Below are 22,535 nucleotides of genomic sequence, written 5' to 3' on the forward strand. Positions count from 1 at the left end.
TCAGCTCAAAATGATCATTTTTGTCCTAAAAAGAAAAACACAATAGCTGCAATTATTTTTCACATAGTGGCGTTTCCACCAAACAGTACAGTTTAGTTCATGACAATCCAATTCATTTAGTGTTTCCACTAGAGCCCGAACAATACATATTTCTCTGATTCTGACATTTGGGAGAATACAATTCTGATAAACAATTGATTGGCTGATTAATTCAAAAGAAAAGAATGAATAAAGTATGTTCTTTTTTGGTCCACTGGCACCGCATCTACAAAAATAGGCTATTTGTCATAATAGTAGTCATGGTCCAGCAACCATCCATCTCCTATTTGTTTTTAGTTGTGAATGAAATATTTGCTACTATTGGTATTAAATACTGTATATATCACAGTCCTGCCCAGCGGGAAATCACCAGTAAATCCAGATTACCGTATTCTCCAGACTATAACGCGCACCGGACTATAAGGCGCACCTTCAATGAATGGTCCACCATTAATGCATCATGTCAGATTTTTAATCCAAATCAAATCATTCTCCATTTTATCTTTTTTATTTCAACTTCAGACGCAACAAATTACTTTATAATCACAAAATAATGATCCATAGTCTTTTTGATTCATGATTCATAGTCTTCAGCGGGCCACTTATGATTGATTTCATGACACAATGCTTCGGGCCAGTTTAAATTTAGGAATTTGGTCCATATAAAAGGCACACTGGACTATAAGGCGCACTGTCGGCTTTTGAGCAAATGTTGGGTTTTTTGGGTGCGCCTTATAGTCCGGAAAATACGGTACCCAATCCAGCCTGGTCTACAAGAATCCCCCAAAATGATTTTGCGGTAAATTGAAAAAAAAGACAAACCGCATAATGTCAAACTTAAACCATGTCATTGACTCATTCTGACATGTTATGCAACATAATACGATTTTGATTGCATGGGATCGTGAACAAATAGGCATGATTTGGTTGTTTCGAATTGTTGTAAAAAGGAGAATAATACAATGATATATTATGAATGTGACCCAGTTGTGCAACTTTGGGAAACCCTACATAGAGATGGTCGAAGCGGGGCGCCCCTTCGACGTTGTCTTCCAAGAGGGAGGAGCTGGCTGGGAGGCTCCGCTCTGCTCCCTTGGTGATGGTGCTAGCGAGGGTGGCACTTCAGCCCGCGTACCGGGACACAAATGTGAACGGAACGCCGCGTCCACCGGATCGTCTGAACTCTCATTTTGGAAACGTCCAACTTTTTCATTTAATTCTCCATGGAATGCTGACGATTTGTGGTGGAGCATCGAGGGTCGTTTTAGGGAAACGCTGGCGCTTTGTGGACCCGCCGCCGGAGGCTAGTCTGGATGCTGGAGCTCGCCTGCGAGCACCCCAGCCGTGTATGTCGTCTTTTTCTTCGGATTTGCCTTCGAGGTTCTTCGACGGCCAACTCCACATTCAACCATCTAAACTTCTAAAATGGTGTGTTTCACCTTGTCCTCTGCTCGGTTCAAACCTGGATAAGACAGGGAGGAGCAGCGACGACGTGACAACAATCAGACACGACGATCGGCGTTACTTTCCCTCGGTAAGGCACCGAGCGAGATCAGCCACCGTAGCTTCGTAAATCAGCGATCACAAACACATCCTGGACAAGAAAACACTACAGTGCCTGTAGCACATTGTTGACAGCCTACACACGAACCTCTTTAGTTTCGATTGTGCGTAAAAGGAGTTCCATACCTGGAAGAAAAAAAAAATCCCCAAACGCGCAATTATATCGGTCTATCTGTTAGATATCCCCGATCATGCTGCTTTATGAAAATACAAACCTTGATACATTTACTAAATTGCTAGTCGTGTTAGCTTTAGCTTCACTACAGATGCTATACGAGGCTAGCCAGGTTGCTAACAAATGTCTACCACATTGTTGGCAAAAGGTGTAAACGTGTAGGCAACGTTTTATTTTCTACACATACTGTAGATCTGTCTCGTTTGAGTTGATCACCACAATTTTTACTTTTTTTTTAATCCCAGGTTATCTGAACTAACCTCCACTTGCATGATGTCTTCACAGTGGTGGCTCTTCTAGCCTGGGATTCTCTCGATAAGGACATTTAAAAGAGCAATTGATGCATCTTGGAGTGTCCGAATCAATGAGAGAGTGCGAGTACAGCCAAATAAGCACTCGCAGCTCCACTCCAATGGAGACCCCTTTCAAGAAGAAGACCCCCAAAAAGAGGAAGTGGGAATCCTTCCCTGGTCGGAATAAATTTTACTGCGATGGGAGGATAATGATGGCCAAGCAGACAGGGGTTTTCTACCTCACCCTTGTCCTTATTCTTGTCACTTGTGGACTTTTCTTCACTTTTGAGTAAGTATTTTTTTTGTGATCCAATCTGCTATTAACTTGTGCACTTTGACCCCGAAGGATTAACGATTTTTGTAGGTTCATCATACCATGTTAGTGACCCCTGTGAACATGTACAGAGACTAACCTGAGTACGGCCAACACATAGGTTCACCACAGTGCATTGTTTCTCACACCATCTAATTACTGTCCTCGCAGAAACCCGATCGCCACTAGATTACAATCGTGCTCCATCAGGTAGCTAAATTGCGCAATCTGCCCCGTCTGTCAGAGTAGAGTGCTTTGGAACCATATATAGTCTAATAGGCAAACTGCTGTGTATGCAACGAATAATGGCTACTGTTCACTATCTCATGGTAAATTAGCTCTTTGTTCCATTATGTCAGAGGACCTTAAGACCTTAATGTTGCGACAAGGACCAGGACTGTCACGTCTGACATGTTGTCAGTGCTTGAGTGCAAATCGTGAACAATTTGGTATTACTTTATATGACACGTATTTTATTTTAACATGTCCGTACTGATGATCTCAACATATAGTGATCTTTTCTCGGGATGCTTCATTTTTTTCTGTGGTGCAGTTGATGGGTGTGATTTTTTGTCTATTCTCTTCCCTAAAGCTTTGTTGCTTGGAAATTTCCATTGTGGCAAATTTCAGTCTGGTTTTTGTATGATTTGCTTCCGTGGACATCTCCCGTCATGGCCACTTTGGCAGACAAAAAAAAAAAAAAAAAATGACAGATGGGGCTATCAAACACTGATGTGTCTTTACCTTGAAGTTACCTTTTATTTCTATGGAGGTGGTTCAGGGCTCTTTGGTTGCCTTTAGTATTAGCTGTCTATATTTTTCATATATATGTTTCTCAAATGTATATTTCTCATGTATACACACGTACGCAAACATTTGTATTTTTATTTTGGTGTCTTTTGCCGTGATTGAAGTGTGAAATTGTGTGCGTGATGTGTGCAACCCACATTTCCACAATCTATAAGTATTGACCTCTGGACCACTTAATCTTTTAATACATTGTCACCTTAGCAGACCAACACATCCATGGTCAAAGAACAGTCTATCAAAAGAGCATGCGTGTCACGCTTCTTTTTTTTTTTTTTGCTGGCATATACGAAACTCTAGTGGAGTATTAGATGCTCCGAATACGACATGAATATTCTTTTCACTTTTTGTTTTTTTTTTGTCTTCTGTTTTTTTCTGATTGCATTGGATATTTTTCAGAAAATATATCGAACTGAGTAAACTCTTTCAGCTGCAGCCCTGACCTCCCTGCCTCAACTGTCCATGGCCTAAGGCTGAACACGGTGTTCCTCCCTCTCTTTTTCCCTTGCACCCTACACCAATCAGCTGAAAGGATTAGTCAGCAGATCTGCACATTGGCATCTGCGTCATTAACTTTATTGTTTCGAATGAATACACCACACCAACTCAAGTTAATACAATCTGGGGTTTTGTTTTTTTTCATTATTTTTCCTTGTGTGATAGCACATTGACCACATTTTGTTTTCAGGCATTTCCCCAACAACTCCCTGCCAATCTTGCTGGGGTTTTTTGTTTTGTCTTGTTCTTTTTCATCCGAGGGGTGACTTTATTCTGTTTATTATTCTGGTTCAGGCTCCCACAGATGCACGTGTGCCGTCTGAACATGTTGCCCTGTCTTACGGCATAGTTTACTTCGACAAATAATATTTTCCTTCATACCATTTTGTTATCTGAAAGTTGATCGTATGTAGCATAATGGAGCATCTGATTATTTTTGTAATTTATGACCAATACTTTTTCACTTCTGCCTTGAAATTGTACTTGAGACACGTTTTTTTCTATCGTGGCTCCTCTCATCATAACGTGGGATATACCTTAAACACCCGTAGACCTCCCCCCCATACAAACAATGCCAAACGCAGCTGTAGTTAGTCGTCCCAGAAGTTCCATGTCGCATGAGGCCAATTTTCCTACAAGTTTCATTGGCCAGCATTGCACATTAAATTGTCGTTGTAGAGTCACAATCAGAAATGTGACACCCAAGTAATACACATTGTTTGCAGGAACGTCAAAAAGTAATGTCATATTCTTTTACACCCTATAGTGGGAATTTGTGGCTGTTCTGCTGAGACAGCTCACTCCTGTAGCTGTTTCCAGGGTTACCATATTCCCTTTCAAACCTGTCTGACATCGTATAGATTGTCTCCCTAGCAACAAAACTCTAAAATCTTAAATAATTGTAGGATTTTTGAACAGAAGTCTCCATTCCATCAATATCCTGTTTTTGATTGCATCAAAGGTTGCATCATTTGTACTGCTCGGTTTGTTCCCAGATGGAAAGATCTACTGTCTTTTGCCACATATTTATCGATTTGTTTCTGAAGGAGACGTTGTCCTCAAAATTGCATCCAGCCTGCTAGAATGGCTTCCATTGAATTCCGCCATCACTTTCGATAGCATGACAGCCTATTCAATATTTTGTTGATGTATGACTCAGTGTCTCGAGACAGGTTTTGTGCTTTTGTCTCCACAACTGCTGTCGAGAAAAGTTGACTATTGTCCTTAAACTTTTAAAATTACTTATGTCACAGAGCACTTATGTAAATTAGATTTTCAGATTTTTTTTTTATGAGAATGACACACTTTAACAGTACCACTTTGGCAGACAATACAGTACCATGTAAATGGGAGACACTACAATCGAATATATCTTTATGCTTGACTTTAATTAACATGGACCAGCAATTTATAGAAATGTTATATGTTCATGATTTTGTCTCTTGCTTTCTGCTTATGTGGAACCCAACCTGGCGAACCTAAAAATAGTTTGTGTGAATAACCGAGCCTGGCATACATAAGCGGATGTAACCATTTCACCCTATGCTCCACCCCACCTGAGGGGTTGCCATATGACAGCAAAATGTCATTTTATTTGCAAGCAACAGTTACACATGATATTGGGAATTAAATGACTTACTGGCGAAGGGGCGTGGTGAGCATCGGGAATTTTGATTGAATTTTTCCCGAATGGTCGGTCAAGCTAAGGGCAGGTCACAACGTTCCTCTCTGATGACGATCTGCCGTGACCCGATCTGACTCAAATGCAAAAATTCAGCTTTGTCGTTCATTTTGCAACTCACTTTGAGTCACCTGTGATTTGTTCACAACTATATGTACTCGTGTTGTGCAGTATTATATTTTTCTATGTAACATCTTTCCATTGATCTGATCACTCAATAGTCGACATATTTTGTTGATTGTATAATTAACTGTAAAGTAGTAATTCACAGGTCCAATTGTGACATCGTTGATCAAATCCTCAGAGACATTACAGCAGCAGTGTTTCCCACACATTTATCTTTGGCAGGCTGCCATAAATGAGTTTTGTTCATTTCTCATTTTGTGAACCTTTCTACCCCTTTTTGCCGCATGTTCAATTTGTTGCCCTCGTCTCAAATGACACAAACGCCTTCATAGCCAACTCAATAAGACACATTCAAATATAATGGGCACATCAACATGTGCCTCCACCTCTGTGATTCTAAATCATTGAAGTGTTCAAGGGATTACTTACATGAGATTGTTTTATTAACACAGATTACAATTTGGGAGACTGACCTGTGTGGGAATTCTATCCACTTACTGGTAATTAAGCAGCAAAGTGCCTAATCTGGATGCATTACACTTAGCGTGCATTAAAGCATGCAAATTGGTTTTTACTGTACATTTATGAGAAGGTTGTTTTAGCGCCGACATCGTTTGTCATTTGTTCTTTTCCTAATATTATTGCTTATCTTCTCAGTTGCCCGTTCCTGGCTGAGCATTTGACGCCGGTTATCCCGGTGATCGGAGGAGTGCTTTTTGTATTTGTGCTGGGAACATTGCTGAGAACCAGCTTCAGTGACCCAGGGGTGCTGCCCAGGGCCACTCCAGATGAAGCAGCCGACCTGGAGAGGCAAATAGGTAAGAAAACCCCACCAATTACATTATTGGTAATGTGAGTTATTGTCATAAATAGAAGTGGTGAGAAGGAGGAGTATCAGGGCAAGGTTGGCACTTTTTAGAAGAAAATTAAAACCATTTGGTTTTAACAGGAACAATAGCATTTTACTTAAGAACCCTTCACCATCTCAGAGGGGCTCTGGATTGAAATGATAGCCTTTAGATTGGTAATACAAAATAAATATTATTAATAATACTTATAATAATAATACAGATAATGAAAATACAAGTTAAAAAAAAGTCACCAAGACCACTCTACTACCTAAGCCATGCTGCCCCATAATCCACTCTCGCCTATAAAATTATTTCTAATACATTATAAATCCGGTCCACAATGTCTGAACATCTGGTGTATTAAAATTCTTAAGTGTGTCAGTTAAGAGTTACATATAGAAAAATCCACTCTGTTTGCAGTATGAAGTATCTTTTTCTAATTGCCAGTCCTTCAGGTCACCAAGGCATCATTAAACAAACTCTGGAATGGTTTAATTAATCCAATTAGGAGACTAAGCTCCTAATTAGCTTTTGCTATACTGGTGGAGCTCAGAGTGCCAAGCGGTATGCTGCAGAAGCACTCTGGGATAAGAAAAAGATCAAAGTGACACTTTCTGTGGATAAACAAATTTAGTAAGTTGAAAACATAAACAACTTTGACCCAAATTGCAAACTGCCACCAGTGACGTTTGTGTCCAACTGTTGGTCAACCACAAAATGTTCCTGTCATCACTAAGCTAACTTTGCATGTGTATTTTTTTGAGAGAAATGTTTATAAGGTTTTTCCAAAGTAAACGGGAAACTTATCATCACCACCACCAACAATGGCAGATATCTAATGACAGACAATTAAAAACACGTCAGACTCGAAATTTTGCAAATATATCAACTAGGGATAGGCGGGTACAGCTACCAGGTATTGGTATAAGGCCAATAGCAGTCTTATTTAAATAGTTCATATCTTTATTTCATTTAATACTTTCTCTTATTTTGAAAACATGAGAAAAATCAAAATATCAAAAAATCAAAAATACATTTTTCATATCGCTCTGCCCTATTTACCTATTTATTACAAACTACTCCTAAATTTGAGTGAGTTTTTCATTTATTTTGAACTTAAATGCTCCACTGTAGGGTGATTGTTCTGCCTTTTGTCAGAATTAAACACAAAGTTTTTAAAAGTTTTTTACTTTGGTTTAATTGAAAATCTATGAATTAAATAAAGTCCATCGGGTATCGGTCACTTAGTATCAGAGTGCTCGTGTTAAATACCCATACTGGTATGGGTCTGAAAAAATTGGTGGAAGGTGACACGATACTGAGCTGTGCATCACTGTGACACTCACTCTAGGTTCAGTGCATGATTCATGAATATTTTATTTGAACAAGTTGGGTTATAAACTGTTGATGCCACGGTATATGTAATACGTCACACTCGTTCCAGGCCTCTTTGCTATCGTTTGTTCGCCTTTCAATAAACACTGCACAATGACCAGCCATCTTACGACGCGTCTTTATGTGCAGTGCTCATAGTTTGACTACACAGTGCTGGGTTGGTCTGTTATGGCATCTTAACAATGTACAAAATGAAACTTCTGAAACTTTCCAATCCCTTTCCTCTCAGCTTTGTTGTTCAATGTGTGATGCAGCTGGCCCAAATCTTGGCACAGCGGGCAGATTTACATGCGAGACATTGCAGCCACATCTGTTTGCTCTTATCCCGATCATCCAGCCTCATTCCGAGCCCCAATAGCAATCAGCCTAGCTGTGATTTGCAAGGAAAAGACTTCATGTCCCTCATTCTTTCTCAGTTTTAATTGCACTACAGGGTGCTACCCTGCGTTTGAGTTATTTAACAAAAACTATTTGAACATAAGTTGGTAAGTAACACTGGTCAACAGAACATTTTAAACAGAGATGGATATGTGTCCTTAAATGGATTTTTGATGCTGATTTAAAAAAGTATTACTTTTTTCAAATGTCTGGGGTTTTTTGTTTTTTTTTTAGATATGTTTTTGTTGTTTTTTAAGCTTGACCTGTAAAATTTATCTAGAAAAGGTTACTTGCATCTCTGATTAAAATCAAGTAAAAAAAAAAAATGCAACCAATGTAGTTGTGTTTATACAAGTTTCATTTCTTGTTTTTAATCAGATGTTCACAAATTTCTTAGATTAACTGAAATATCCTTGCATATATAAATGTAAATTACGTATAATACTAAATATAATTATAGTAAAATTGGACAAATGTCCATCATGTACTCAATGTACAAAATGCCTGTAATTTATTGAAGAATACATAGGTCACCAGTAATCCAAGAATGTTAACACTGGGCATTGACCTCAATTGTTTATGTTGTCAAGTTACTCCTCTAGGATTCAAGTTCAACACTAGTACGATTGAATTTCTTGCAAAACAACAGTAGACCTAATGTCTGAACAAGAAATGACATCATAGTATTGTCATTCTCCCTGTACGGAACCTATTGTGATGGCTATGACTGATCGAAGTTGTCTGTGCCATCTGCCAAATGTTGCCCTCACTGTGTAAACAGGCGTCCTGCTAATTCATTCAGTTTGACACTTTTATGTGCTTTGGCTACTACACTTGGGGAACAACACTCGTGAGACAATAATGTAGTAAACACTGAAAGCCCTTTCACACAAACTAACGGCAGGTCATCAAAAGAAACCAGGCGTATTGACTTCAAAATAACACGAATCCTACCATGTGGTCTTGATCAGTTGTTAGAATGACCAACCAACGTAAATTTGGCATTTATGGAGTGAGGAAAATCTCTGTTAATCTCAGAGGCTTGCTCAGAGATTCATTTGTTTAACACAAGGATTGTTGTCGTAAAAGATAACTTGCAGCAATGGTCATGGATATGCTTATTGATTGATAATGTGTCTTAAGAAACCATAATATTCATGTTGGATCAATGTAGAGCCAGAGTCAATTTTTTTTTCTTACGCACTCCCAGGATGAACAAAATATTTCACGACACCCCAACCCTCTTCTGTGACTATAAATAGTGTCATTTTATTATAAAATTGGTGTAAGTACACCTCTGCAGAAAAGCTAATTAATACACATTGTCCACTCTATGACACTGCCACCTCCTGTATTGGATGTATAATTACACTTTATTTTAGTACCCCCCCAAAAAAAGCTTTGTCTTTGTTTTGTATTGGAATGAACATACAGCACAAAGATAATGAAAAGCACCTTGTTGATGGAAGAAATGATCAAATGAAGGCTCACAGCTTGCCCCTCTTAAATTGGATGCAGTTATTTTTTCTTCATTTCTTTATCAATCTAATATCAGTGCTTGCCTGCTAGCTGGCAGGCCCTCTTCGCTACAACTTGCCAAATCCAAAAGACTCTCTGAAGTATTAATCAGACTGAGAGATGGCCGGAACTTCTTTCCTTCCTCCGAATACGGGCCAAGCTGGCTGCCGAACATTAGGGCAGTAATGTTGCCAGCAGAGGAAATGGCTTTTTGATGGCTTAAGGCTCAGATGGAAAAGAATGCCAACGTCAGTCAGAGATGCTGTAAGGTTGACGTGTCATTCAAAAAAGGCTGTTTGAAGTCGATACTTTACTGCACATTATACCTTTCTATCTAGTTTCTATCAAACTGTGATCACCATCGCCTTTATTTCATCTGATTACGTTTAATAACGGAACGAGGCAACAGTAGCAACAAATATTTCCTACACTAACTCCGTGCATGTCTGAACATGCCCATAGACGAAGCTTTGGCTGGTCTTTTTAGCGTGTTTGTGATCCACTTACTTCTCGTGTCCTTCAAAAAGAAATGACCTGTTCCGTTAAAAGCGACAATGACAGTCTTCACCCTGCCTTTAGTCTTAACTGTGATTTTCGTTCCCTCTCAGTGTTGATAGTGGCATGCCGTGAAAAAGAGAAACAAGCAGCCTTGTGTATGAAATCTGCTATGTAAATAGCACTGCCATTCCATGCCTTGTCACTTCCTGACTGCCTTGCATCAGTGCACTTGCAGTGTCCTCATGCACAGATTTTGCCACACAATATGTAGAATTCCATATTTTCCGGACTATAAGGCGCACCTAAAAATCTAAAATTTTCTCAAAAGCCGACAGTGCGCCTTATAGTCCGGTGCGCCTTATATATGGACCAAATTCCTAAATTTAAACTGGCCCAAAGCATTGTGTCATGAAATCAATTATAATGGCCCGCTCAAGACTGAATCATGAATCAAAAAGACTATGGATCATCATTTTGTGATTATAAAGTAATTTGTTGCGTCTGAAGTTGAAATAAAAAAGATCAAATGGAGAATGATTTGATTTGGATTTAAAATCTGACATGATGCATGAATGGTGCGCCTTATTGTCCGGTGCGCCTTATATAAGGACTACGTTTTAAAATGGGCCATTCATTGAAGGTGCGCCTTATAGTCCGGCGCGCCTTACAGTCCAGAAAATACGGTAATATTGTTGAGTATAATTTAGCAACATGTTATACTTTTAACGAATGTTATGCCCCACCCCACATACTTTAGGCTGCATTTCCACAAGTAGTAGTTGCTTGTTAAAGTAATGTGTGTTGGCCTCGCATTGAATGAAAGAGGGTGTCCAGTGGTTTACATTTTTTGAAACAAGGCCAAAACAAGCTACTTTCAGAAAGACATGATTTTTTTATTTTCATCCTTGTGGGGCATTTAAAAGTAAGATCCATTAAAATTTTTAACTGTGTCATTAAATTGAATTGTTTCTTTTCTATTATGATAAAGTCTACAAGAACAAAAGTCCTTTGAGAACATCAGCTACTGTCTCTCGCTAATGTCCTATTCTTAAATCCATGCGGCACTAATATTATATTATTGTGCAAGTAATTATCATGAATAAATAAAGTCCTCCAGGTATCGTGCGTACTTGCACACAATATGGATGACCTGGCGTGAGTGTAGCCTAAAAATGTCTTAGTAAGCATAATAAATTATGATTTGTTTGCAATACGAGGTTTAGCCAAGCTTTGTGGAAATACTTTCTTTTCACCTTTCCATGCGCTGTTGGGTAGCAATTAGTTTCACATTGGATGCCAGCAGGCAACAGTATGTGTAGTTTGGCTGACATTGAGGCCTCATCTGTGTTGTTTCATCACTTCACTGTCTACTTGGCCTTTATCCTCTCATACAGACAGACCACTTACTGGTAGGGGATGCGAAAATGCTTAGGTATGGAAAAAAACAAACTACCGGCACTTCATTGATAACTAGATACTCTTGTTTAGTTGGCGTGCCTGTAAGTGTTGTTACTCTTGATAGACAGATCGATGAATTGAAGGTGAGATGGTACAAAGATGAAAAACCTGTTCTTCTCTGTACATTTTTTTTTCTTAATTATATAACGTGAACACGCCAACTGCATAGTGTCAAAAGGGTGGAGCATTAATTTGCTTCATCCGTGTGAACACACCTCGTTTGTGAGAAACTGGATTTACTCATCAAAGTGTACTATAACTTTCTTGCAGTAGACACAACTTTCTGTAAATGAATTGACCGTGTGCATCAATGGCTTTTCTCATAACAAACATGAATATTTATTTCATCAAAAAAAGCTGGTCATTCTGACAAAAATGACTTGTCATACAGGCACGGAAATTTTTTGAAACTTTTTTTTTTCCTTTAAATGTGATATTCTGTGTTAAATTAGGAGGAACTAGGAGTAGTGTGGGTTTTTAAGCTGTTTAAACGATACACCTAATGACATTTTTGCAATTGAATGTGTTGATTGTAACTTTATCAAATTTTGTGTTATCTCCCTGAAACATAAGTGTATTTGTGCGACTTATCATCCATTTGTTACCTGTTAGCCAAATTCTCTTTCACTTACAGTGTGTTTTTTTTTTCCCCCCTCTCTGTTGCTAAGATGTGGCGAATGGCAGCACAGGCTACAGGCCACCACCCAGGACTAAGGAGGTCGTCATCAATGGCCAAACTGTCAAGCTGAAGTACTGTTTCACTTGCAAAATCTTCAGACCTCCACGTGCCTCTCACTGCAGCCTCTGCGATAATTGTGTGGGTGAGTGAAGCACTGTAAAAATCTTTAATTGAATGCATTCGACTTGTGCTTACATTAGTAAACATCTACATAATATATTGTGTGATGGTTGGTTGAAGAGTGCTTTTGCTCTTTGGTTATTAATTTTATATTTTTGCGTTATTTTGATTGTAACAACATTCTTGAAATGTCACGTGCACAATAAGCTTTTAAATAAGTAAGGAGCCTCTCCACTGGTTGTGGACAACATTCAGAGTGGGAACTAATTAGAGCGCATTATATTCAATATGTCATACTGTAATACTCTAAGTATGTGTGAGTGGGGGGGGGGGAGCAAGCACATACCAAATTGTTCAGTAGGGAGCTATATATTTGCCAACTATCATTTTTGTGGACCTGATATTTATTTTTGATACAAGTGATAGTAATAATAAAACATAAACGTTTCATGTTCCTCTAGTCATTCTCAGATTTCAAACAATCTATGGCAGGGGTTATCAACCTTTTGCAGAAGCTGATTCATTGCAGTTGACCCCCCCAGTCCTCCGGGTGCCCCCACCTTCCCAGCCCCACCCCTACTATACCACCTTGCATAGATGGATAAATAAATAATAAATCATTTTTAGGCGCACGCGATTATTATTGACTTCTTGCTAAAAAAAATCACTCCATCCCGTAGCCTACTCCCCCACGCCAGGCCAGTGCCCACGCCCTCCATCCATGCCCTCAAAAAGTTCTCTATCCCATCATATATAAAGACCACAATTTAGTCACAGTCACTCTTTCACTCGTTTTTTTCTATGAGCTAGCGTACAGACATTTTTTCACATTGTGTGTCTATTTTGCCTGGGCCCTGTGGGACAGTTCACTTTGCCCCACATTTTGCACAGATGTGGATTCCCACTGTGTAGTTTACAGTACATGCTCTGAAGTAACTGGGGTATTACATTCAAACAAGCAATCTGGTTTTCTTACATAAAGTCATGAATAAGGGCCTCCATGTAGCTACAATGTTTTTTTTAGTATGTGTAGGCCTATGCACATATATACATACAGTGTGTATGTATACTCTACATATGTATACGCACAGTTATTTCTATATATACACACTGGTTTTTTTTCTTTTACACAAATACCCTACAAATGCATTTCTGGTGATCAAAATTACAAAACTAGTTTGTGTATGGGCATCCCATAAATTGATATGACTCTTTTTCTGCTCACACAGAGCGTTTTGACCACCACTGTCCTTGGGTGGGGAACTGCGTGGGAAGGAGGAACTACCGCTTCTTCTATATGTTCATCCTTTCGCTGTCCTTCCTCACCATATTCATCTTTGCCTTTGTTATTACACACATCATTTTACGTAGTAAGTAAAACACACAAATGCACTCACCTTTGTACATCATGATTTATAAAAATGGTTATTCATTGACTTAGTATTTATCCAACACCCAAAAATCAACCACTCAAAACTACCAACAAAACCTCTTACACAAATTTGCACAAACCCTGAACAGCGTGATGCATTCATCGTTTTTCTTTTCATTTACGTTTTTAATATTGAATCCAAAATTAAAAATACAATTAAAATTTGATTAATTGCTCAGCCCTACAGTTAGAGATGTATACAATTGCGCTTTTCTTTTTCGGAATCTGTTCCTCTCTGTTTTTACAGGCTCTCATCGAGGTGGATTCCTCAATGCCCTTAAAGCTAGCCCAGCCAGATATCCTTTCACTGCAATTTAAAGTTTCCCTTAGTCTGTCAAATGTTCTTTTTCTATAGACTGTTATTCATCTGCTGTCCTTCACTCCCTTGTGACATGGTTAACATTCCCAGCCTGTAAAAAAAAAAGTTTGTCTTGAATTATTAGTATTATTATATTATTTCTCTTTCTTATTAGCCTATTTGTAATTATATCCAACCGCGTCACTCTGAGGCTACATGATGCTCAATTTGGATGTGTTATTTCTCCTCAAATCAAAATCTGATTTGAAACCCAAATGCGACTTCGAATGTGAATGCAATGAATAAGTTATAGGGTGGATTGTACTTAGTTTATCTCAACAGCTGACCCAACCGATTCCTATCCAGTCCAAAAACACTATCAAACATGAACCACTATCAAATCTAGGGCATCCAAAGCTCTCTTTTTCTGCCATCCTCTCAATGGCTGAGTGCCATAACACTTTGTCTGGCAGAGAACTGAGTGACAAACTGATCTGAGATGGGCCTATCCAGCAGCACTTGAATAAAATGTGTAGCGGAGTCAATATAATCACAGCAGTCCTTTCTACAAAATTAATGATGTTATAAGAGTACATAGTAGGGATTACGGAATGTGCTTTACAAAAGGATATTGTAGGTCAGTTGCACGCAAAGAAGATATTCAATGTGTTCATAAGCTCAGTGATTCATGTGGAGCAGAGCAAATGAACAATGTTCTGCATTCCTAGTAAAGTGACGTGATAGCAAAGATCTATTAGCACGAGAACAACAGTCCTTCAGGCTATGGGTCAATATGTTATTGGCACTAGTGTCCATGTGTGTCCATGCTGCACTGTCCATTCTGGGATTCTTTGTGTGCATTGTGTTCATAAACTCTGTTAGAGAAAAGGTTCTTCCTTGACCGTACTGTCACCGTGTTGGAGGTGGTGGTGTGTTTCTTTTCTGTGTGGTCCATCGTTGGCCTTTCAGGCTTCCATACGTATCTTATCAGCTCCAACCAGACCACCAATGAAGACGTAAGTACAGAATATGTGTCGGTGTACTTATGTGCTTGCATATGCAGTCGATTTCACCTTACTATTTAGATTTAAATGTATTTGACTAGTCTGGGTGGTTTAATAGATGATATACTTTTTTTGCGGGGTGTTTTAATTACTGTCTCAATTTCCATAAATATTTGTTTAATATTAAATTGAATTGAAAGCATATTGTTCTTCTTGCATTTGTAGAAATAGTCATATATTTGAGGACAACTTGCCCTCTTAATTTGAGTAGTCTGATAAAGGCATGTACAATAATAATCATTAATACGGTCTATTTAGCTAAATCTTGAGCCAGGCGAGAGGCAAACTGCAAGTCTAGACACTCGACACACATGATTCTCAGCTAAAGCTGTGACTGATGTCTTTTCCAGATAAAAGGTTCATGGTCTTCTAAAAGAGGGAAGGACAACTATAATCCATACAGCCATGGCAACATAGTCACCAATTGCTGTGCAGCGCTGTGTGGCCCTCTGCCTCCGAGGTATGATGTCATTTCATCAGAACTGGCCCATAATTATCTGCACATTGTAGCTGTATAAAACATTTTACATGCGTTCAGATGTCAGGAACTGCCAAGATACCGTAGAGCTGATGTGAAGAGCTGTTTTGGCTTGAGTCACCTCCAGGCGGTTTGCCCTGCATAGCCACTAAGACTGCAAGAGCTGAATGGATTTCAAGCATATCCGCGACGAATCTCAGATCAAAGTCTATAAGAGTGACTCGATCTCATGCTTAGGCTGTTTGTGATGGGGGGTAAAAAGCTAAAAAACAGGCGTGCCAAATCACAACCAATCGTATAAGTGGATGGATTAAATGGAAGGCCATTACTGGGTCATTTGCGCTGAACATCGCCAAAGAAAGAAACATTGTTAAGTAACAAATATCTTGTCTTTGTAGTGTATCCGATTGGATATAGGTTGAAAAGTATCTGCAAATCGTTGTATTCTGTTTCTAGTTACATTTTACACAACATCCCAGCTTCATTCAAATTGCATTTTGTATTTTCAAACAATGACCAATTATGCCTTCCTAATTTCTCCCTGCAGTCTCATTGACCGACGTGGCTTCATCCAGCTCAACACGCCACAGTTGGCACCGCCAACCAACGGCATCACTGTGTATGGTTCCACACAGTCTCAACAGAGTCACATGGTAAGATGTTTTCCTTTCTTTGTCACACTTGTAGGATGACAACAGCATATAAAAACGCATATTCAGCCTCAAAGCAACGTGCGTATTTTTAAAAGCATGTCCTTCACTACACATAAAAAATTGCAAGGGAAGATGTTCTTTTGCGACTGACAGAATCTGGAAACTAGCGACTGTATCTTTTATTATTTGTACGTATATATTTTAGGTTTAATGCAGAATATATATATCACACACATCGCCCCACTAAACTGTAGTACCAGTGATGTTGAATGTGTGTGTGTGTGCCTTCAAAAAGAGCTCAGGAGGCTCTTCTTGAAGGCTATTTTCAAATAACGTGATTGGCACCAGTCAACACTATCAAAGTGTGAAATTGTCAGATGTTGTTGTTTTTTTTTTCCTTTTCTTTCTTTACGTGTCTTGACAAGACATTTTGCTCTATGTAATGTCTCTGGAACCACATGGAATTCTGATAAGCGGTTGTCAGGGTAACAGCATGTGCATTGTTTTGCACGACACCCTCAATAACGTGCTTTTCATCGAGAAAGTATTCACAGTGCTTTCCTTTTTCCACATTTTTATATCTTATGGCTTCATTTCATAATTGGTTAAGTTTATGTTTATCTCAAAATCATAAACAAATTAAAAATTCATTCAAAATCATATGTACTTAAGTACTCACAGCTTTTCAATTTCCATCCCATTTTGATGGCCCAATTGAAGTCCAAATTTAATACATACCTCACAGTTGACAGTGCATGTCGGAGCACCAACCAAGCATGAAGTCAAAGGAATTGTCTGTAGACCTCAAATACAGGATTGTTTCAGGCCACAGATCTTTAGTGCTGTCTTCTGACCCAGCACAACGTCTTCTGTTGTCAGGAACAATAAATAGTCAAGTTCAACCATGTCGTCTGGGGACTTGTTTATGGTAGCAACTCTGTGACCGTCTCTTTTTATGTGTGAATCACCATCGTCCTTTTAGTACCGGAAATGTCATCCTCACCTCTCAGGAACATTCTGGATGCTTTGTCATGAACATTTGCGTCTCAGTCAAATCAACAAATGTGCCACTAGAACAACATCAATATTTCCATGATGTTTGTATTCGTATTTTCTTTGTCAATATCTTTGCACGATTGTGCAGATGAAGTGTTGCAAAGTACTCTGAAACTTGTAGTATGTTCTTTTCAGTATTATAGATGTGCAAGTTATAGATGCTGGCTTTTGAACTGAGGAAAAAATACAGATGTTTCTTTTCCTATTTTGCCTGAAGGACACAATATACCTGATTTCTGGCAGCTGACATTTTACCTCAAGTATTATTGTGTCATTAGTTATTTTTCAATGATTGCTTTCAGAGTGTATCATGTATCACAATAAACCTTTATGAAGACGGCTGGCAGTGCTGATGAGTCAGTGTAGTCAAAAACAAAACTGGATGAGAAACAGTTTAGGTGAAGAATCTACGAACCATGTCTTTCGATTTAAACATCTGCAATCTCATCTTTTAGGTCAGTGAGACTGAGACAAACAGGTGAGATAGCCAAACATGTTTCTTTAGTCTTTTCTCTTTGTCTGATGCTTATTCCGTTTGGAGTTGGACTTTATCAAGTCAAGTCAAGTCAAGTTTATTTGTATAGCCCTAAATCACAAGCAGTCTCAAAGGGCTTCACATAGACAATCAATTGACAATTATTCTCAAAGCATCCCCTGATCTTGGGCTCCCAAAAGGGCAAGGAAAAACTCAAAAACCCCTACCAGGGGAAAAATGAGAAACCTTGAGAAGGGACCACAGATGGAAGGATCCCCCTTTCAGGATCACCAGGCTGCAATGGATGCAAAGAGGGCACATAAAATACATCATATGGAAATCAAAAAGTGGATGTCCAGGCCAAAGCGAAGAGCTGTCGGAGGTGCCTTCGATTGTCCTGGCAGTGTCCTCTAGGAGGGTATTCCGCTGCAGATCCCTCATGCTGAATTGGTCCACGAGAATCTAGATAGCCGTCGTCAGCTTGGGTGTCACCTAACCACCTCCCCAGCCGGGGAGGGGTGGGGGGAGTGGGGTCGGGGAGAGGGAGCAAAAACAAACTCCAGCCGAATCGGCTACTACAGGTTAATTAAAGGCCACATCATAAAAATACGTCTTTAAACGTGTCTTAAATATTTCTACTGAGGTAGCAGTTCTAATATCCATTGGCAGGGCATTCCAGAGCTCTGGAGCCCGAATAGAAAATGCTCTAGCCCCTGCAGACATTTTCTTGGCCCTCGGTGTCACTAAAAGACTAGCGTTTTGCGAACGAAGGTTACGAGACGGAACATAAGGAACAACTAAGTCGACGAGATATGAAGGCGCTAAGCCATGCAATGATTTATAGGTTAATAGAAGAACCTTGAAGTCACATCTTAAATGGACCGGGAGCCAGTGTAAATTGGCTAATATTGGGGTAATGTGATCAAATTTTCTTGTCCGTGAGAGCAGCCTTGCAGCAGCATTTTGTACTAACTGTAGACTTTTGATGCTGGACTTGGGAAGACCAGAGAATAATGCATTACAGTAGTCCAGGCGCGACGTGATAAATGCATGTATAATAATTTCGGCATCACCGGTCGAGAGGATTGGGCGAATCTTAGCAATATTACGAAGGTGAAAAAATGCTATTCTGGTTATATTCTTAATGTGCTTTTGAAAGGAGAGCGTTTGGTCAAATATTACCCCGAGATTAGTTACAGTATCACTCTGAGTGATAGTACGGTTATCTAGAGTTATAGCGGTTTCCTTAAATAGATGTTGATAACGAGCTGGACCAATTATCAACATTTCAGTTTTATCTGGGTTCAGACGAAGGAAGTTGAGAGACATCCATTGCTTGATCTCCGCAAGGCATGCCTCAAGATTACAACAGTCCCACGGATCTGTCATTGATAATGGCATATATAATTGGGTGTCATCCGCGTAACATTGAAAGCTAATATTATATTTACGTATTATGTTCCCAAGCGGAGTCATATAAATATTAAATAGAATTGGTCCTAGTACCGATCCCTGAGGGACACCACACGTAACTTTATAGAGCTCAGAGGACGCATTGCCATGGACCACACGGTGCGTCCTGTCCGATAGATACGAATGAAACCAGCCTAGTGCTGACCCCGAAATACCGACACTACCTTTAAGACGCTCTAGTAAAATATTGAAGTCAACAGTGTCGAAGGCAGCACTAAGATCGAGTAGTAACAATACCGATGAAGTATTTGAATCCATAGCTAAGAGGAGATCATTAGTCACTTTAGCAAGTGCTGTCTCAGTGGAATGATTAGCTCTAAACCCAGACTGAAAAGATTCATATCGATTATTAGCGACCATGTAATCAATAAGCTGCTGCGCTACTACTTTTTCAAGCAGTTTTGCTATGAATGGGAGATTTGAAACTGGCCTATAGTTACTGAGACAGTCCGGGTCAAGATTTGGTCGCTTAAGTAGCGGTTTAATAATAGCGGTTTTAAAGGCTGTTGGTACTATCCCAGAGGAGATAGACAGATTAATTATATTTGAAACGGACGGTCCTAAGATTTGAAATAATTCTTTAAATAGTTTGGTTGGAAGCGGGTCAAGTAAACATGTTGTTTGTTTAGCCGCACTAACTAATTGTGAAAGCCTTTCGAGGGACACGCTTTTAAAATTTGAAAGGGTTATTGCATGATCGTTGGCGCCGGTAATGCCGGTAAGCATTATAGCTGCTTACTGCCATTATTATGTTTCTCATTGGGATTACCACGAGGGTTGTTGGATTGCGGGGGTTCTTAAATGCCAAACTTTCCATGGGAATTTATTTACAGGACTAAACCAGAAGTTTACAAAATTGAAGATTGATTCTTAATACTGAACTCAAGTGTATTTATTTGCGGAAGGTCAAACCAGCTTCAGGTATTCCGTATAATATATGATACTGCCCTCGTTTATTTCCATGCTCTCAATTTTACATGGATGACCCCTCCATTTCCAATTTCCCCATCTTAACTTCCCATGGAAATTCACCCTAAAAATTCACTTCAATTCACTGGAATTTTTTCACATCCTTGCTTTCTGACACACTGAATGAAAACAAAAATGGTCATGCCTTAAACCTGTTCCCATGCTCCACTTTTTAGGGGGTGTAAAGGGTCCTCAATAGACAGCAACTGATTTTTCGACTTTACCCACTTGAGCTTTTTTCTTGGTGTACATATTCTTTGTGGGCCTAGCATTCTAATGAGGGTTACTAAAATCTTATTTCTTCTCTCCATTCCCCTCTCCAATCATCTATTCCCTCCTGCTTCTCTCTTATCCGCCATCACATCTCCTCTGCCCATTCCTCTTCTCCTCTTAGTGTGACCAAGACCAGTGCATTCAGAGCACTAAATTCGTTTTGCAGGCCGCTGCCACACCTCTCCTCCAGCAGCAGAGCAACGAGCCAGTCATCATGACGGCCTCCCCGGAAAACGGAGTATCCCTCCCGAGCCGCACCTCCTCACTCGGGCTGGGTGGCCCTTGCGCTTCACTGCCCCTCGGACAGCCCACGCCTCCGACTTCCACGGCCAGCCTTAGCTGCCAGGAGGCCACCGCCGACATGCTGCCCATTCACACGCGTGGCCACTCGCACAACCACAGTCGCCCCCTCCAGGAGCAGGTTGCACACCACCACTTTCTCACACCAGAGGACATACCCTCACCCCCAGGTTTGCTTCCCTGCAACAGCCCCCTGGGTCACAGCCACACCGTGCAGGCCGGCTTTTACAATCCGGCCAGCCAGGACTCGCTGCACGAGGATTCTGTCAGAGGACTGGTCAAACTCAGCTCTGTCTGATCACAAAACTGAAACTGCCCCCAAAACGTGCCACTTTCTGACAAGGGAGCACTCACCTTGGATTTCAGGTTGCCACCAATGGTTGGAAGTCAGAACCTGATGAGGGACCTGAACACCACCTAAGTGGGAGCAAATCACCTCAGTCAACATCTTGCCAAACCGCTCTGCTGAGTTGCCACACTTGACTCCCTTTGTACTTGGGGAAATCTTTCCTCCTCTGATGTGCGCAAGGGTTTGCTTTCCAAAGTGGTGTTTGTCTGTTAGTCGCAGACATTTCAAGCAAAAAAAAAAAAAAAAAGACATTTTTAGAGGGGTCTTGACATTATTGGTCAAAAATCGGAATTTCTGTCGGTCTCACTGTTTGTTGGGTTTTTGTTTTTTTCATTAGATTGTCTTAAGTTTGGTTTATGTTTGACACATTTGTGAGGTCCACACAGTGAAATTACATCAGCAACCACAGTTCTGCTTGCAGGTGCACCAACAAAAATGTGTAACCTCGTAGACGGTTCCACACCGGAAAATATGGCGGATGAACAAGAGCTGTTCACAGTATTCTTGACATTCTGCCTGTTTCCTTCTTTTTTTTTTAAATTATGTATATGGTTTCTCCTTATACATATTTTTACACACTTATATATTTTTATTGTTCCTGTAAACTGTTGTCTATTTTATTTAAAATAATAAGAATAATAAGAATATGATTCCTTCTATTGTGGTGAAGTGTTCTTCATATGCCATAGATGCTCTTCACTGCCCCCTTTGGTGTAGGAGAATATCGACTAACAGTAGGGTCAACCCACACGGAGTATAAATGCTGCAAAAGTCGGGGGCCTGATGTCACACGTCTCATTTTGCACAAAACGTACACACGTCAAGCATAAACCAAACTTTACACCTATTTGCCTGTTGTTAATTGGACAGCAATTTTTTGTACACTCAGCGGTGACAATGGTTGATGTCACTCTATTGCATATCATTCAACTTTTTTATGTCGGGAGGGTAATGACAGTTGTATTGTACCAAGGTTATTAAAAAAAATATATTTCCTGTGGATATAAATAAAATCACTTTTTACCAGATGCCAAACTGTTGAAGTTCCTAACCAGTGCAGTGAGAACTTTAAATGAATGCTTTGTTGTGAACCAATTAGTGTGATGATGGTCACACGTCATGGAGGGCCTTCTCCCTTCAACAACCCAGCATTATTCAGTCTAACTATTTCCATTTTCTGAACCAGTTGTCTATTAGATTGTAGTACGCGTCTGACACCTTGTGGTTGAATGCACGAGGTGCAGTATGACGTTGTACTAGCTGCTAGTACAACGTCAACATACATATTTTATCATTATAAAAGTGGGCGCGTCCATGACGTAA

General features: G+C 39.8%; 1 protein-coding gene across 2 annotated transcripts; it reads left to right on the forward strand.

Moving 5' to 3' along the window:
• The first annotated feature begins 1,092 nt into the window (after positions 1–1,092).
• zdhhc14 (zDHHC palmitoyltransferase 14) lies at positions 1,093–22,240 on the forward strand. Of its 2 annotated transcripts, none has more exons than XM_085931313.1 (10): positions 1,093–1,573; positions 2,063–2,359; positions 6,153–6,313; positions 12,262–12,414; positions 13,622–13,762; positions 14,072–14,120; positions 15,036–15,138; positions 15,537–15,646; positions 16,212–16,317; positions 20,685–22,240. In XM_085931313.1, exons 2-10 carry the CDS (start codon positions 2,118–2,120, stop codon positions 21,159–21,161), a joined length of 1,542 nt encoding a protein of 513 aa, XP_085787439.1. In that variant the 5' UTR covers positions 1,093–1,573; positions 2,063–2,117; the 3' UTR covers positions 21,162–22,240. The 2 variants fall into 2 exon arrangements, with proteins under 2 accessions (XP_085787439.1, XP_085787440.1); XM_085931314.1 differs by having other exon boundaries at positions 20,730–22,240.
• The last annotated feature ends 295 nt before the right edge of the window (positions 22,241–22,535 follow it).

The sequence above is a fragment of the Syngnathus leptorhynchus genome, chromosome 15 (assembly GCF_054491065.1).
Source record: "Syngnathus leptorhynchus isolate UIUO chromosome 15, UIUO_Slep, whole genome shotgun sequence".
Taxonomy (NCBI): domain Eukaryota; kingdom Metazoa; phylum Chordata; class Actinopteri; order Syngnathiformes; family Syngnathidae; genus Syngnathus; species Syngnathus leptorhynchus.

Bases quoted from the DNA above. Each gene is read 5' to 3' on its own strand.
- zdhhc14 (XM_085931313.1), top strand. From the start codon at position 2,118: ATGCATCTTGGAGTGTCCGAATCAATGAGAGAGTGCGAGTACAGCCAA. The intron at 12,415-13,621 runs GTGAGTGAAGCA...CTGCTCACACAG, and splicing joins CCTCTGCGATAATTGTGTGG to AGCGTTTTGACCACCACTGT. The intron at 16,318-20,684 runs GTAAGATGTTTT...TTCTCCTCTTAG, and splicing joins AGTCTCAACAGAGTCACATG to TGTGACCAAGACCAGTGCAT.